At 40.3% G+C, this 18,330-nt stretch overlaps 1 protein-coding gene across 2 annotated transcripts in view; it reads right to left on the bottom strand.

Annotated features, from left to right (window-relative positions):
• XPO5 (exportin 5) overlaps positions 1 to 18,330 on the bottom strand; it is a 41,575-nt gene that overhangs the window by 13,556 nt on the left and 9,689 nt on the right. For both annotated transcript variants that reach the window (XM_011218736.3, XM_011218735.3), the window contains 12 exons: positions 15,578 to 15,677; positions 14,279 to 14,362; positions 13,419 to 13,544; positions 12,164 to 12,254; positions 10,471 to 10,599; positions 9,072 to 9,190; positions 5,069 to 5,224; positions 3,437 to 3,478; positions 3,015 to 3,104; positions 2,074 to 2,273; positions 1,416 to 1,515; positions 387 to 568 (listed from right to left, as the gene is read on the bottom strand). In XM_011218736.3, the coding sequence (XP_011217038.1) occupies positions 387 to 568; positions 1,416 to 1,515; positions 2,074 to 2,273; positions 3,015 to 3,104; positions 3,437 to 3,478; positions 5,069 to 5,224; positions 9,072 to 9,190; positions 10,471 to 10,599; positions 12,164 to 12,254; positions 13,419 to 13,544; positions 14,279 to 14,362; positions 15,578 to 15,677 (1,419 nt within the window). The remainder of the gene's footprint in view (positions 1 to 386; positions 569 to 1,415; positions 1,516 to 2,073; positions 2,274 to 3,014; positions 3,105 to 3,436; positions 3,479 to 5,068; positions 5,225 to 9,071; positions 9,191 to 10,470; positions 10,600 to 12,163; positions 12,255 to 13,418; positions 13,545 to 14,278; positions 14,363 to 15,577; positions 15,678 to 18,330) is intronic.

The following is an 18,330-nucleotide window of genomic DNA, read 5'->3' on the forward strand; positions in this document are numbered from 1 at the left end:
TTTACTCAGGTGAGCTCATTGGAACACCACTCGGAAGCACCACCAAGAAAGCTCCCAATGAACAGCTACTTTAGTGGCAAAAATTTGGACAAATAAAACCTAAAGTAAAAGGCAGGGATGAGTGTAAGAAGTAGGAGAGGAACATAGAGAAGAGGCTTCTAGTGAGAAAAGCCATTTTGGGATCGGCTGCCATGTGTTCGCTTGGAACGCAAGACATGTAAGTGAGGGCTTGTGTTATTTTTAAAGAGACCCCAGTCAAGAAAGAAACAAGAACTAATCCCTCATTTACTAACCACCGTGATCTGAAGAAATAAAAATGGATCACACTTTTGAGATGGTTAAGGTAAAAAAAAAACAAAACCAGAAAAACCATTATTCCAACTCACCTTATAAGGGCAAGCAAATTGTCAAGAAGTTTCAGAATCTGTTCCGTGCAGGGGTTACGGAAGATTGGATTTCCACTGGGCGTATAACCCACCACAAATCCCCCAGCTTTGGCCTCTTCTAGGTCAGTGGGCCAGCAAGTTCGTTTCACAACACCCAGAATGCTATATACACAAAAGCTCATCTACAGAAAAACGTAAAACAAAAGGTAAACACAAAGAGAAAGAAAAATCAAGTGTTACTACATATATGCAAGGTTACGGCAAATGTGATACCAGAGGCCAGAGAGAAGGAAAGGACCCTGCCCCCATCCTGTCCCTTCTTTTAGGATCAGTCTAAGAGCGGTCCTTTCATTGCCATCTTCAGGACCAGTGGTAGGTTCTAGAAGTTTCCTTTACATGAGGCTGTCCTTCCAAGGGCTGCAGTGACCCTCTTGCAGGATTTCAGTTTAATAGGTGGCCCAAATATGGCTTTACAACCAAGTGTTTAGACCTCCAACATTTCGTCTTGTTCTAGGTTGACCTTGAACCCTCCAGGTTGGGCCCTGACAGCTCTCGCCCTAATCCTCACTTATGGCACTCTGAACCAACCTACTACTTGCCAGGTTAATTAATAAGACTTCTGCCATACTGGAGCCAGGAACAATGCTTATCTGAATAGCATAGAACTGAAGAATCTCAGGTTTGCAAGTCAGATCATCTTTAGGATGCTATATGCCAGATAGCAGTGGCAGGGAGGACTCCCATTGCTGACCCAATTCCTCATTACATCTTTGGTCTTCGGAGCTATTTAGGGATCCCTAAAGCCAAAATAACGACTTCAAAGAAAAGACCATCTGCTCTGCTGTGGGAACTAACTCAAGAACTCAAGACTGAAGAAAAAAAGAAAGGAGAAACTTAGGTAAGTGGACACTCCCAGATTTCTCACGCAAACAGCAAAAACATAAATCTGTAAGAGACTCTACAAATGGTAACACCCTACTCCTACCTGTGGCCACTGCAGCTTCCCATTCCCAGGAGAGGCTTACTCACTCGTGCGCGGTTCAGACCACAGGGATCCTCCGGGCCTGGGTCACAGCTCTTCCGATCAGCGCCCACATAGGCAATAAAAGCATCAACATCTGACAGCACTCTGAAGGTTGGAGTGGGAAAGACGAGTCACATCGTGATTTGAAGCACAGACGGTTTCTTCCACAAAAGCTAATAAGCTATGGTTATTTGGACCCAAAGAGCAGTTGTTATGGTGAGAGGAATTTAATCATACTGTCAGCTGTCATTTGAAGGCTGAAACTTCTCTTCCCACTTCTGAATGTCATTAGCAAAAAGGAGGCAGGCTTGAGAACGCTACATGGGCACAGTGTCTGTGCGACGCCTACTTTGTGGGGCCCTCCTGGCTGTTCTCACATCTCTGCACGGGCAGGTGCTGCAGTGCACACACTGCAGGTACTCCGTGGTCTCCCGACCATACTACCCATCTTTACTCATTTCTTCCCTTTCTTTCCCTACACCTCGGAACTCAAGGTGGTATTTTCTGCGACTAGAATAAAAGACTGAATTTGGAGAACTTCGGATGTCACTGATGGGGCCATCACACCTTGAGATCCTGACACTGCCACCCTGGCCATAGCTCCTCAAATACAGAATGGGTGCTCCAGTGCAGTGAGGCTCTGGGGCGAAGGCTCCCCTCTACCTGTGCATGTCTTCAGAAAGCCAGATGCTGGCCACTGGTGCCATCAGCTCCTCTAGGAACACCTTCTGACGCTCGTAGCTCTTGAATTGGTTGCTAATGAGAACCAGGGCTTCCATGAGGGCACACTTCTCCATTTGTGTCAAGAGTAACTCATTGGAGAGGAGTTGCTTCACATGGTTATAAAGCATGTCAAAATTGGGCTGCAGATTACAAAGAAAAAAAACCCAAAGATGGTGACGGTCTGATTTTTAAGGACAGGTGGGTCACTCAAGGAAGGTGGAGAGAGAATCAAGGCATTCCTAGGAAGGTCATGCCTATAAGACTGTCACTTAGTAATTTAGTTGTAACGTTCTTCTTTTGCCTGAACAAGCAAGGCAATTTAGGCAGAAGGTGGTTCTTGTCTTGGATATTTTGGGTGATTGTACTTTCCCATACTACAACTGTGAAAACAACAGATCTTTTTTTCTATTTCAATTTTATAGTAATCACAGACGAAGATTAGCTGGTTTATGTATGTTAGGGAGACATGTAACTGCTGTGTATTCACAGAAGAAATTTTGGGTTAATTTCTAATCTGGAATAGTGCTGCATTACCTACAGAAACCCTCCAAAAAGTTGGGATTTGCATCTGGCTTCTCTCAAGATTAGGCACACCATTTGGCAGTAAACAGCATCACACAGGAAAGGTGTGTACATTGACAGGAAAAACTTGGTTATCTACATGGAAAAGAACTACTCGTTTTGTGGGATTATACTGCATTTTTTATTCCACTACTATGGTGCAGAGGAAAAAGGCACCAACTCAGGAATGCTTATTTGAAGCAAAGCTACATGTCCTACTTTTCTCTTTATGTGAGGTATAATTAGGGCTGGATTTACAGAAGAATGTAACTAAACTCAACAGGTCTCAGTGGCTACCTGGTTGGAGTCCAGCAACTTACCAGTACGAGCTGGGGGTAGTCACGACATGTCTTGATGATGGAGGAACAAGCATGTCTCCTCACATTCCTCACCGCCCGGGTTCTGGGGGCCTGGGAAGACACATTCAACAAACCTGGAGCCACTTTTAGTAAAATTTACAGATGCTGCATAGAATCACACAAAATACTTCCTTCAGAGGCAAATTCACAATCAATTTTCACAATGTGGGAGTTTAATGGAGTGACATTTATAGTCACCATGAATCCGCATGTCCGCTGTGTTTGCCTCAGGGTATCTCTGGTACAAAACACTGTATCATAGGACCATCTCCCTGCCTTTACTAACCCCTCTACCTATAAAAAAGCCCCTAGATTTAGATGTTAGGCACTCATACTTTTGCTCTCTAGAAGTTAGGATTTGTTGGTTGAATTAATGGTCTTACCTTACTTTCTTCAACAGTTTCAAAAGTGACAGATGAAAACAGCTAAGGGTAAGAAAGAAAAGTTTACTCGTAAGTACCAAATGCATCAAGTATTTTTAATAGTAGTTAGCATAAAATTTCCAAACAAAATCTCGAAGTGTAAACGATATACTAACAAAAGGGTTTCAATTGGTGTTAGGAAGTTTCAGATGCTCATTTTTCTCAGATAACTCTATAAGAGGCTTGAGATTCACAACTTTACCATCAAACATTCTACAAAGGTGGAGGTCACAGAGTCCCCAAACAATCCAAGTCATCAGCCAAGCACTCAGCTATGGTGATACCCTCTCTGATTCCACCGTGTAACTTTTCACGGACTCTTTCACCTAATACAGCGCTAGTCACCAGGATGGAATTATACTCTAACAAAAGTCTCATCAAGAAACCTAATGGAGGGGGGCTCCTGGGTGGCTCGGTTGGTCAAGCATCTGCCTTCGGCATAGGTCATGATCTCAGGGTCCTGGGATGGAGCCCCTCATCAGGCCCCCTGCTCAGTCTGCTTCTCCCTCCCCACTGCGCTCTCTTTCTCTCGTAAACAATCTTAAAAACAAAAAAGAAAAGAAAAAAACGCAACAGATATTCCCCAATTCTGAGAGAAGTTCTGTTGCAACAAATGAGTTATCTTTTTGAAGTTCTACTGACCTTTGTAATGCAACATTTTCTCATTTCTCTGGCTGTATCTTTACCCTTCTTTGGGGAATTGTCTTTCTTTCCCCTCTTCCCCCAATGATGATAATCCCCAGGGTTCCCTGCTTGAGCCACATGTCCAACTCTACATACATATCACCCTCTTTCCTAGAGCTTCACCTCTGCTCTAGGCACTTCTATGATGATGCCACCTTAATATTGCGATTTTCCAGACTCTAGACCTTAAACCTCAAATAGCCAATTTATTATGAAGTATCTTCTCCTAGATGTTGTACATACACTTCAAATATAGTATTCCCAAACTGAACTCATCCCTTCTTCCTCATTTTTGCCAATTCCATTATTCTCACTTAGGTAGTTCTCCACTACTCACCTAAATTGGAAACCCCAAAATCGTCCACACTAACCATTCCTTCTCACAAATCCCCTTCGAATAAACTGACAGCACACTGATACCCTCTTTAGGTATTCTTTTCTGATTCTCAGTATATGTGTCTATTAATTCCAATGCCACATGGATACAACCACTGTTTATGTGATTTTGTTTCCAAACAGAGCGCCTGAAGGGTAAGTAAGGCTTTTCTACCAGCATGGTGCCTGATCCACATTAAGTATTGAATATTTGATGAATGAATAAATGACTCTTTATCAGCTTGTCTCAAAGACTCTCAGAAACAATCACAAAAAATAATTAGTTCAAAAATACCCAAACAGGGCGCCTGGGTAGCTCAGTCTATTGAGCATCTGCCTTCCACTCAGGTCATGATCCCAGGGTCCTGGGATCGAGTCCCACATCGGGCTCCCTGCTCAGAGGGGAGTCTGCTTCTCCCTCTCCCTCTGCCCCTCCCCATGGCTTGTGCTCTCTCTCTCTCTCTCTGTCAAATAAATAATAAATAAACTCTTAAAAAAAAAATACCCAAAGTTTATAAAGGAGATGGAACTTACCTTAGAGAAGACTTGGGGCAGGAACTCTGGTCTGTAGGTGACAAATGGAAAGAGTGCTGAGACATTAGTGAGGACACAGGACAGGATGAGAGGATCCTTGGTGTCAAAGTTCAGGACCATCTGCAACAGCTCTATTCCATCATTAACAGGAACTGCCTGTGATACAGACAATGAAAAGGATGTTGACAGGGCTGATAAGGACTTCTGGTAAAACTTCCTTTAGGATTTGGTTTATAAACATGTAATATAGGGGCGCCTGGGTGGCTCAGTTGTTAAGTGTCTGCCTTCGGCTCGGGTCATGATGCCAGGATCCTGGGATCGAGCCCTGCATCCGGCTCCCTGCTCGGCGGGAAGCCTGCTTCTCCCTCTCCCACTCCCCCTGCTTGTGTTCCCTCTCTCAGTCAAATAAATAAGATCTTAAAAAACAAACCAAACATATATATATATGTATGTATGGATGTAATATAGTTGCCACAATAAGGTTTTATATACTGTTTTTCAACCTGCAAATTCCGAGCATTACCTGATGTTGTTAAAACTTTTCCTAAATGATGCTACCGTGTGCTATCTTAAGGATGTAGCTTTTCCTACTAGAAATTGAGCGTGTTGCTAGTTCTTTACCTTTTATTGATAGTGCTAATACATATTTGCAAAAAATTTTTTGGGCTACATTTTCGATTATTTCATTTGAGGCAGAGACTTTTTGGGGATAGCTGGAATTACTGTACCAAAAGGTATGAATATTTCTAAGTCAAATTATTTTTCTTCTTTACAGGCTGTATCAGTTGAGTCTCTTCCACCAATATGCCCTTCTTACCATGTTCCCTAAAACCTTTGCAGTAAGTTAAATAATGAGTTTATTTAAATTTGTATTTCTTCAATTACTAATGAGGACTAAATATTTTTTCATATTTATTAGCTACTTTAGTTTCTCTTCTCTATATAAATCTCATCTTTTTTCTCCGTCTCCACTGGGTTCTAGTGTTTTTATTAATTTGCATATAAAGAAAAAAACCTGATTGTGAAATATTCCAGACCTTTAGAAAGGTATAAGCAATACTTTAATTCTCCACATGACCACTCTGAGATGTACAATGTCACCGACAGAGTGGTTACTCTGTGTCCATACCCTCCTCTTGAGCCCTAGAGGTGGCCACTATCCTGAATTCGGTGCTCACAATTTCAAGGATTCCATCATTTCCGTATACTTCTGCCACAAATGTGCATTTCCTGATTACACAGAATTTTACGTTTCCTTTTGTAGCTTGCTGTTTGGGGTCACAATCATATTTATAAGAATCATACTTATTCATAGTATATCCTAGTTCCTTTTCACTGCTCTATAAACATATTAGCATCTATTCTGTACAATCTATGGAGGATTATTAAGTTTTTTCCTTGGCTCAACACACAAGGATTTTATAGAATGTTGGTTGCTCAATGTATATGCAGGGGTTTCTTCAGAGTACAGACTTAGGAGTAAAGTTGCTGGGTTATAAGACTAGGCATCTTCAACTTGATGTTGTCAAATTATTCTCCAAGGCTGTGGCATCAATTGTACTCAAAAAGCAATGTTTAAGAAAAAGAAGTTTTTATAGTAAGAATATTAATCCCATCATATTTATTGCAAATATTGTTCCAAGTCTGCCTTTCACAGTTTATGATATGTTTAAAAAGAAAGTAGTTAAAGCCATTCACATTTCTGTGATTATTCCATTGTTTTCAACTTAGGGACCTTTCCTCAAACAGTTAATTTTCCCTAATACTACTTATTAAATGATCCAATCCTTCTCAATTTCTTTGGGATGCTTATATATGCTCCAGGTTGTTTCTGGGCTGTTCTGTGCCAATAAGCTGTATCTAATGTCAGTACCACACTGCCTATAAAATATCGCAAATTCGTATTTTACTACTGCGGCAAATCAGTCCTCGTCTTCTTCAAAATATGATTTTTCCCCCTCCCAAAGCTATTCCCTATATTAATCCATTGTTAAAGTAAATCTCCTGGAAATAAAAGCTCAGCTAATGCCACTACAAACAAGAGGAATAGCTTTTCAAAAAACTCTTTTAGTGGGTGCCTAGGTGGCTCAGTCAGTTAAGTGTCTGACTTCAGCGCAGGTCATAATCTCAGGGTCCTGGGATCGAGCCCCGTGTTGGGCTCCAAGCTCATCAAGAAGTCTGCTTGTCCCTCTGCCCCTCCCCACACTCGAGCGTGCTCTCTCGCTCTCTTTCAAATAAATAAATAAAATCTTTAGGGACACCTGAGTGGCTCCGTCAGTTAAGCATCTGCCTTCGGCTCAGGTCATGATCCCAGGGTCCTGGGATCGAGCCCTGCCATCGGGCTCCCTGCTGAGCGGGGAGCCTGCTTCTCCCTCTCCCTCTGTGTGCTTTCTCTCTCTCTCTCTCTCTCAAATAAATAACATCTTAAAAAAAAAAAAAACAAAAAACCAAACTCTTTCAGCCAAAGAACCTCTTGGTTAAACTTTTTCACAGGCTACCAGCTGAGCTGCTGACAGGCCCTGAGTGAGGGTGGGCAATGAGAGCGCAAAGTGAGCAGTGTGCAAGACCGCTGGACTGGACAAAACTATGTGGAGTCAGAAACTGAGAGCAGCAAGTGCAAATGTGACAGGCTGAGCTCTGTCACTTGCACACTCCTGGGACATAGAAAGTGTTACAACTTAACAAGTAGTGAATAATTTCATCATATATACATTCACCAAAAACTCACTTCTCTTGATTAGGAATGCTTCATTCTGACCCATTTCATTTTGGTGAAGAAAAAAACCGTTTATTCTAAGTCACTAACAGAAGCCTAAATACTACCATCTAGGATTCTCCTGAGGCAAAAAGAACTTCATTCTACTGTTTTTCTCCCCACCTATTATTCTGACTCCTCCTCAGTTTCTAACTGTTACCTTTGCTTTGTCTCTAGCCCCACATCTTTCTCTTATACACAATCCAAACTTTTTGTACCTTCTGACCAACTAATATTTGGCATTTTGCCCAAAATCCATCATATTCAAGGACGTATCCTACAGTCCAGCCTACAACCAACTAGGCACCCTCCACCCGCAATGCTGCCAGTCCTTTCATACATTTTAAAGACAAATACCTGACAAATCCTGACCATTTCATTACCTTGCTTTCCAGCAGGATCATACCCAAATATCTGGATCTATCAAGTTGTCTAACTTAAAAAATGCCAGGAAAGGAAACCCCAGGGCTATTTCCCTTGATTCAATAAAGGGCTTTCTTGATTAGATAGTCCCACTTAAACCTGAAAAAGGGCTCATTCAGTAAAAAATGCAGGATCCAAGTAGGATTTCCTACCTAAATTTTGGAACAAACTCTAAATGTCATCATTTCAAACTCAAATCAATATACCAGCACATGACGTTATGACTCTAAGATCTAATTTGTTAATATGCCTTTTGTGAGAAAAAGCACTGTATCTCACTTCAAGGGATTTAGATTTTTCCTACAACTAACCTGGAATATACTAAGATGTTATCCTGAAATGAGTGATCCAATGATTTTAACCCAATTAATTACAGCTGCATCTAAGGTAGATAAGAGAAAGGGTAGACAGGTCACATGAAGCATACAAAAACAAGACCACTTTATTCAGATTATTCAGGGAAGAGGACACGGATCAGCTAACATGAATATGGGGTCTATCTGCCATAAACTGAAAAGGATGCTTAATGGCAAACATCTCCAAAGATTTTCCAACTCAAGATTACCACTGCTGTCCTCCCTGTAATAGCTATCCTACCTGCACTTCACTATACAAACAGGCTTGTCTTATTATCCCCTTAAAATGAATATTGACCATTGTAGGTTTAGAGTCAGACCTGCAATCTGAACTTGAGTAAGTTATTTAACCTCTCTGATTCTCCATTTCCTCTTCTGTGAGATGTAGATCCACAGATTTTCCCATCCCTCTGTCAGTTTTAAAAAGATCAAAATCATTACGCAATCAGCACAGGAAGCAGCTACTTACTTCTTTATCTAGTGTCCGAAACATCTGGTTGACCACACTTTCCAAAAAAAAAGTCATGGCTTCCCACTGCACGAATGAAGATGAGAAGATGGAGCAGAGGGCACCTTCTCCAGTTCCAGCTGTAGGGGAACAGGGTTTTAAAACACAAACATAAACACACACACACATGCATGCACACACACAACCGCAGAACACAGAAGACACAGAGACACAAAGGGGACTTAGAGACCACTTAATTTCACAGTTGAAGAAACAGGATAACCTAATCCCTCTCAGCCTGGAGAAAGAAAAGAACTAAAAGTAGAGAAGGGGCCTATCCTGCCTCCACCTCTAACAATGAGCTGTCAGAATTCACTCTGTGAGTCTTACCTGCAAAATCATTTTGAATATTGAATGAGAATATACACGTAAGCATCAAAAACACAGGCAATTGATAAATATCAATTAATCTCTCCCTTCCTGTCCTTTATAACCTATCCACGAAAATCTAAGTAATTAAGATATTGGAGACCATAAAGAATCCTTAAAACAAAACCAAAAAAACCTGATATAAGATACAAAATGCTACTCCATATCCAGTAGCGTCATGACAACTGAAAGTTCTAGAGAATTGTGCCACCCTTCGAGTTCATAAGTATCAGCAAAGCACATCACTCAAACAGCAAAGCACAGGCAAAAAGATTTACAAATTACTTTTCTTGCTTCCATATAACGCTCCCATTTACTAGCTTTACCTTGGTGCAACATATGTGGGCTTCCACAAACATTCAAATTACCAGGTACCATGGACCTTTCGAGTCAGTTATGAATACCCAAAACAAAATGTTAAATCCCATGAATGCCAAGTAACTAGTGTAGCTAGGAACTGACCTATGTAAGGAGCCTTTCTAAAGGAGTGACTTATACCTTCTTCTGTTTTATTAAATCCTGTCACCCACAGCATGCATTAATTAGTAAGACAATAGACAGATGATATGGCGTACAGAGAAGTTACCTGGCTTATGCGTTTAGGTACAGAAGTATTATTCCGGTAACTGTATAAAGCGGCATTTCCAAAGGCTTTGAGGTGGCTGAGAGATATGGAAAGTCCCTGTACTACTACCATGCCTGACTAACAAGGCATTCTTTTTAAGTTTAGGAGTGGTTCTAAAAAAAGTCTAGACATGCAATTTGGTAGGATGGTGCCTACAGTGAAATAATAAAATCAACAACGAGCAACTGGTTCATTCTGTTAGGAAAGAAAAATGAAGGCAAAACTGACAGGGACATGACTTCATGCTAATTTAAACAGATTATTTTTGAACACTATTAGCACGTTGTTCTGAAGTGTGGCTTACAAGGCTTATTTCCTATATTTGATACAACACTTCACTAATGTTAAGAAATAAAAAAACCTTACAGTTCATGGATCCAGTATCAACAGAAGTTGACAGCTGATACTTTAGCCACTCCCCAGCCATCTGGAAGCTAGTCTTAGGATCCAAACGACATGCTAACCTCATTACCTCTCCTTGTTGGGCCCGGGAGGCTGCCAAGAGAAAGACATAAATCAGTAACTCGCAGATAATAGGCACACAGTTAATGTTGATTTATTTATCCATCCCAGGAGGAAAGTGTTCAAAGAAACTCTGTTCTGCAGATTTATGCTCTGAATGTAACAAATGTTCAATAAAGATTAACAAATTCAGAAATTTTCAAAAGTAAATTGTCTCCAGAAGCCGCCCTACCAGCTCAATCCTCTAAGAGGCAAACTAAAAGTGGTCTCCCATTTCTGTTGGAATTAATAAAAGATTAGGTTGGTCCAGATGTAAAACAGTGTGGCTGCTATGGAAAACAGCCTGGCGGTTCCTAAAAACATTAAACATGAAATTAGTGTATGATCAAATATAAACATACACCCAACAGAAATAAAAACATGTCCGACCATTCAATTTGTACACAAATGGCACAGCAGCATTATTCCTTTTTTTTTTTTTTTAAGGTAAGCTCTAGGCCCAACGAGGGGCTTGAACTCACGACCCCAAGATCAAGAGTTGTATGCTCTACCGACTAAGCCAGGCAGGTGCCCCAACAGCAGCATTATTCTTAACAGCTAAGAAGTAGAAACAACTCAAATATCCATCAACGTATGAAATGGATGAATAAAATTTGGTACACCCACACAATGAAATATTGGCAATAAAAAGAAACAAAGTACTGATAGATGCCACAACATGGGTGAATCCTAAAGACAACTCTAAGTGAAAGAAGGCAGTTACAAAGACCATGTATTCTACAATCTGTTTATATGAAATGTTCAGAATTGGTGAAATGTAGAAACATAAAGTGGATTACTGGTTGCCTGGAGCTGAGAAGGATGACGGGACTGGGAATGGCTGACTGATAGCTGGCATAGGGATTCTTGGGGTCATGAAAATGTCCACAAATTGTGGCAAGAGTCACACAACTCTAAAAATACAAAAAAACCACTTAATTGTATACTGTAAATGGGTGAATTATATGGCAAATGAACTATATCTCATAAAGCTATTATTTAAAAAAAAAAAAAAGGAGGGGGAACCAGCCAGACTACAGAAAACCCAGAACAGATTAGGTTATCAGAATGTGGGTTTCTCCTCTTTATTTTGGAAGACAGCAAGGTAAGGTAGTATTTAATCCTAGGTATAGCCCCACGTCAGGCTCCTCCGCTATGAGCCTGCTTCTTCCTCTCCCACTCCCCCTGCTTGTGTTCCCTCTCTCGCTGGCTGTCTTTATCTCTGTTGAATAAATAAATAAAATCTTGAAAAAAAAAAAAGTTAAAAAAAAAATCCTAGGTATAAAAAACTTCAAGTGCCTTATATATAGTTACTATGCCTAAACATCCAAGTCCAAAGGCTGTGTATGTGCGCATAATGCCCACGCAAGAGAGAATACTACGCCTGGAATGAGCACAGTCCCAGTACCCGCTGCTATGTGAAACTACGGATTAAACAGGCTGCTTGTCCAGATCTTGGGCCCTTTCATATAGAATCCCAAGGGTCAGGCGCCATGATTCGTAACACTAGATGCCATTCTCAAACGAAGAGGAGAAATTCCAGGCTACTATCACTTACAGTTGAAGAAAGCATTGAAGTCCTCATCACTATCAAAATCAAATCGAGAGTATTCACAGCTAGGGCTGTCTGTTTTAGAAGGAAAGCCCATCTGCAAAAAGAAAGATAATTGGGGTAGGGGGTAAAAACAGAACTACCCAAAGAGGCTTAAACTCTCTAGGAGCTCAAGCACTTTCTAATTTAAGAAGAGTTAAGGGTTTGCATAAGATCTTTTATAATGAATAGCTGCTTCTGGTCTACCCCAAGTCCATAATTTTTTCCCAGTTCCAATAATACTGAGAGTGGTAGAAAAGAGAATACTCCTTTGATGCTTTCCTTCAGAATCCTCAGGGAGAATTAAATTCTAGAATTTGTTTAGGGTATCTGAGTATAAAGCTGTCCCAAAACAAAGCGCGAATACAGCATACAATAAGCAAGAAAGAACTGAGAACTATCTGTCTCCTTCAATGTTGAACCCTGGGAAAAAGCATGGAACTTTGCATGTTTCACTCAAAAAGTCCTGAAGATTATGGTAGATGATGAGAACAGGGTGCCATGTGCTAGGTGTATTACTTGAGGAAATAAGAGGACCCTTATATAGGTCCCATTCTCTGATTTTTACAAATCAAGCATCTGTCAGCTGCAAGAGCCCTTAGCAGATCTCAGGGAATTCGCAAGCAATCCTATCAAAGTGGTGAGCAATTTGCTTCCACTTTCCGTCCTCCCTTCTCACTTACCTTCAGACCCTCACTAGGCCTTCAGAAACAATCACATAGAACTTCGTCTTGGAATCTTGTCTGGGAAAAGTATTATACCACTGCATGGTCATGGGTCACTGCTCTTGTCCTCCTTCCTAGCACCTAGCCCAATGCCCAATACTTTGTATAGAAGGATTCCAATAATATGAAAAAGTAGATAAAATAAGTTTGGACTGCTTTCTTCTTGGTGAATAAGAGAATAATATGCCCAATGATGGGATACTGGTGACCAAAATGGGCTGGCAGTAATGCCAATCTAAGTCTTATTATATGCATTCACCTACATCCAGCCCCCCCCCCCCGCTTCTTTTTAAAAGATTTATTTGAGAGAATGAGTGAGTGAGCAGGGGAAGGGGCAGGAGAGACAGAATCCCAAGCAGACTCCCTGCTGAACGCAGAGCCTGATGCAGGGTTCGATCACACAATGCCAAGATCATGACCTGAGCTGAAATCAAGATGCTTAACCAACTATGCCACCCAAGTATCCCCCATTCCACATTTTGATTCCCACTGCCTACCTTGACCAAGTTAGTCATAGAAGCACGAAGATATTTTGGTATTATTGCTAATAGCAAAGGGTCACGGGATAGGATCTCATGCCGGAAAAGGGCCCCCCAAGTCATCTGAGTTGAAGAGCGTAGAAACTAAAGGGGGTGGGGGGGAAAGGAAAAACCTCAGTTTAAGGATTTGGATTTTACATAACCAAGATTACTACATAGCCCAGCAATTATCAACAATATTTTTTCATGAAAATAAATCTCTATAATACTTCGAAACTGTTCACATTGTACTATCAGTAATGACTACGTGTTATAGACCACATATTAATAAGACAGACCGTGGGTCAGGTGTAATTCCTGGAGTGTCAGCTGAGCTCTACCACTTTTTCTTCTTCTTTTCTTTTTTATTCTACATAAGCTCTATGCCCAGTGTGGGGCTTGAACAACCTGGAGACCAAGAGTCACATGCTCTACCGACTGAGCCACCCAGGAGCCCCTCTACCACTTTAAGTGCAAAAAAGGATGTGGGAATCTCAGGGTGGTATTACAAGGAAAACCTTAAATGTGTGAAATTAATTTTATAACATAATCAATTAGACTTTAGCATTTAAAATGCCTTTGGTAGCAAATCACCTGGGACACACCTTGCATCTGATTGAGCAGAATATTACCTGAGGGGAAAAGGTGCTGACCTAGATGGTGCAAAACTTGGCTCAGGAAGAAGACTCAACAATTCTCTTAATGAAATCACACTATAGTTATTTCTTAGAGCCTTAAGAGTCACATTTTATACACGAGCTGCTAATTACTTCAAGCCACAGTGCTTAATTTTGGTTTACCTAACTAACATTTTCAGATGTTGCCTACATAAAGTTTACCTGACTTGGATGGGTTGTGAAAGCAAGAAAAGATTCCAGGTATTTTCCAAAGTTTGCTGGTGTTTCTACATCAGAATCCACACCCTGAGGGACAAAAAGACCACTACATCAGTGACGCTGATGGGAGGGTGGAAGAGAACAGTGGGAGGAATAGGGTAACAAACACAGCTGACTCTTGAACACAGGGGCTAAGGGTCAAAAATCCACATATATCTTTGCACTCCCCCAAAACTTAACTACTAACAGCCTCCTACAGACCGGAGGCCTTACTGATAACATAAACTGATTAACACATATTTTGTATATATATTATATGCTGTGTCCTTACAATAAAGGAAGCTAAAAAAAAATGTTATTAAGATAATTCTAAGAAAAAGAAAATACATTTACGGAACTGCACATATTTATCAAAAAATATCTGTGTCTAAGTGGACCCATGCAGTTCAAACCTGTGTTGTTCAAGGATCAACTGTACAGAACTTAAACCCTCACAAATTTCAGTTTTGAAAGGACTTTATACTTCCTTGTGACCTAAGGAAGGCATCAATTCAAGGGCTAAAAAGAGGAAAGGTGCTTTACCTCCTTAATCATCATCATTAAAACTCATTCTGTAGTCAAATACTAAAATGAAAAAGAGCATTCATTTCAGAAATCACAGAAAGAAAAAATCTGTATTATTTCTTCACACCTAGTCTATTCACATCTCTGTGACCAAATCTATTAAATAACCACTTGACGGTATACATCATATGTCTGTAGCTCAATTCCTCTCTAACCAGTCAAACCACCATAAAAAGGCCTAATATCAGATGCAAATGTCTGTACCAATGGCCTCTCTCTCAACTTGTAAGACGAGTTATTAAATATTTCCCTAAAGACAGGTATTTCTAGGTCAATCACACTAAAGTTTTCTTTTATGATCAATAACACAATCCTTTAAATTTGGGAAAATTTATTCAAACACAGAATATTTCATGATCTAATATGGCTCTAAAGGGTAATGCATTCAGCAAACTGATGTTCTTATTAAGTACCAAAATTCACAAGAATAGCAATGTTGACTTTATGGAATAACAGATGTGGATGTTTCCTGTTAATATCAATAACTGACTTGTTAAAAGAAATTTATATCATTCAAACCCTGTTACAATAACTTAATCTATAAAATCGTATGAGATAACCTGTAGGGCAATGCTCCACAAGGCTAAAATTAATGCATATTTCACTCATTATACAAATATAACTTTCTAAATGCTCTGCTCAAATGGCCCTGAAACTCTCCAGAAAGTAAGTGCTCACCAGTAATGCACACAGCTGATTGCCCAGAGCACACAACACCTGACAAAGTCTCTTCAGGAAGACATAATGTTTTTCTACCAAGCCTCCTCCATCAGCAGTCCTGTAAGATGAGAAAATAGTGTGATTACTTGCACATCAAGAGAACCAAAAAGATTCCCACCAAATGAAGCTGCGGTCTATACTTCAACATTCAAATTTCTGTTGATCATTAAAATTAAAAAACCAAAAAAACCTCAAATCAAACACTGAAGAATCAATGAGGAACAGGGTTCAATGCAATCTTATCCCCCAAAGAAGCACTCTACTTCTGCACAGTATATGGTTCTTGAGCATTTTAGATGCATAATGTAAACTCAGCATGACTCCATACAACAGCGCATACACTTACAGGCATTCCTTGATACCCAGGGAGGACTTAAAGAGAGATGCGTAGGAAAGTATGTAGCAATTCCTTATGCCACCGACAAAATTAAAAGGGCTATAATCAAGACAAAGAAAAGACAAGCCAGACTGGGAGAAAATATCTGCAAAAGTCACATCTAAAAAAGGACTGTTATTCAAAATATATAAGGAACTCTTAAAATTCAACAATAAGAAAACAATCTGATCAAAACATAGAACAAAGAGCTTAATAGACGTCTCACCAAAAGTGTACAAACGACAAATAAACCTATGAAAAGCTGCTCCACATATGTCATTAGGAAATTGCAAATTCAAATGAGATACCACTCACACCTATTGGAACAGCCAAAATCTAGACCACTGATACAACACCAAATGCTGCCAAGGACGTGGAAAAGGGACTCTCATTCATTGCTGGTGAGAATGCAAAACAGTACAGCCACTTCGAAGACAATCTGAGTTTCTTACAAAACTAAGCATAGTCTTAAATAACCCAGCAATCATGCTTCTTAGTATTTACCCAAAAGAACTGAAAATACATTCACACAAAGACCCGCGTGTTTATACCATGTTAAACCTAGATGTTTATTGCAGCTTTACTCATAACTGGCAAAATCTGGAAGCAACCAAGATGTCTTCTGGTAGGTGAATGAATAAACTGGTACATCCAGACAATGGGCTATTTTATTCATTGCTAACAAGGAATGAGCTGTCAAGGCCATGAAAACACATGGTAAACTCTAAATACATATTACCAACTAAAAGAAGTCAATCTGAAAAGATTATATATTACATGATTCCAACTATATGACATCCTGGAAAAGGCAAAAAACTCTGGAGAAAGTAAAAAGATCAGATCACTTGTTGCCAGAAGTTGGGGTAAGGGAGCAGACATGAAAAGGCAGAGCACAGAGGGTTTTCCAGCAGTGAAAATACTCTATAAGATACTCTAATGATACATATTATTACACATTTGTTGAAACCCACAGAATGTACCCATAGAGTGTACAACACCAAGAGTGAACCCTAAAGTAAACCATGGACTTTGGATGATTATAATGTGTAAGCATAAGATCATCAATTGTAACAAATGTACCACTCTGGTTGGGGATATTGGTAATGGGGGAGCCTATCAAGGGGGGGGGGTCATGGGAAAGCTCTGTATCTTTGCTAAATTTTGTTGACAATCTGAAATTGCTCTTAAAAACGAAGTCTTAGGGGAAAAAAAGCAGTAATAATATAACTTTGTGTGTCACTTCCGAAGNCCACATCAGGCTCCTCTGCTGTGAGCCTGCTTCTTCCTCTCCCACTCCCCCTGCTTGTGTTCCCTCTCTCACTGGCTGTCTCTATCTCTGTCAAATAAATAAATAAAATCTTTAAAAAAAAAATAAATAAAAATAAAAATAAAAAAGGGGCACCTGAATAGCTCAGTCAGTTAAGTGTCTGCCTTCAGCTCAGGTCATGATCACCAGGTCCTGGGATCAAGTTCCACATTGGGCTCCCTTCTCAGCGGGGAGCTTGCTTGCTTCTCCCTCTGCCCCTGCCCCACTCCTCCCCCCACCCCACTCGCGCTCTCTCTGCCTCTTCCCTCTGCGTGCAGGTGCGTAAGCGCCCACGTGCATGCACTCTCTCATAAAAATAAATAAAATCTTAAAAAAAAATTATAACTTACTTGGTGGCAAAACCTGACCTGAAATGATACAGGACTATTCACACTAGTAAGGCTCAATAATAACTACCGTGGACAGCAGCCACATTAGCTGTGTTCCCGAGGCAGCTGAGTATAATGTAAAAAGCATGGCCTCAGGGTAAGCAAGACCTGGGCTCTAGTGATGCTGAGGGACAATATGGCATTATGGTTTCTAGTGCAGGCTCTCGAGTCTGACTGCCTGGGTTCGAATCATTGCTTTATTAACCAGTACCAGTAAGTAACATGAACGGAGATGGGACACCTCACTGTGAAAGTCAGTTTCTATGGAACTAAGAAATGGGCCTAGGGAACAGTTAACTACGGTGGCCACCCAAAAGACATGTTATGAATTTAATTAAAAGGATCCCTTAAAAACAAAGCTAGTCTCCAGAGAAAAGAAAGCCATCATAAAAGCTGTGTTGGAATGGACACTAAGAGATTTTAAGTAATACATGTGTATCTCATCTCATCTTTTTCATTTGTCCCTGGGACTAGGGACTAAGAGGAGAGTATTAAAAAAAAAAAAAAAAAAGACGCTGTGACAGCTTGAACTGTTTGTTTTTTTTTTTTTAAGATATTACTTATTTATTTGACAGAGATAGAGAGAGCCAGCGAGAGAGGGAACACAAGCAGGGGGAGTGGGAGAGGAAGAAGCAGGCTC

The sequence above is a fragment of the Ailuropoda melanoleuca genome, chromosome 19, assembly GCF_002007445.2.
Source record: "Ailuropoda melanoleuca isolate Jingjing chromosome 19, ASM200744v2, whole genome shotgun sequence".
Classification (NCBI taxonomy): Eukaryota; Metazoa; Chordata; class Mammalia; order Carnivora; family Ursidae; genus Ailuropoda; species Ailuropoda melanoleuca.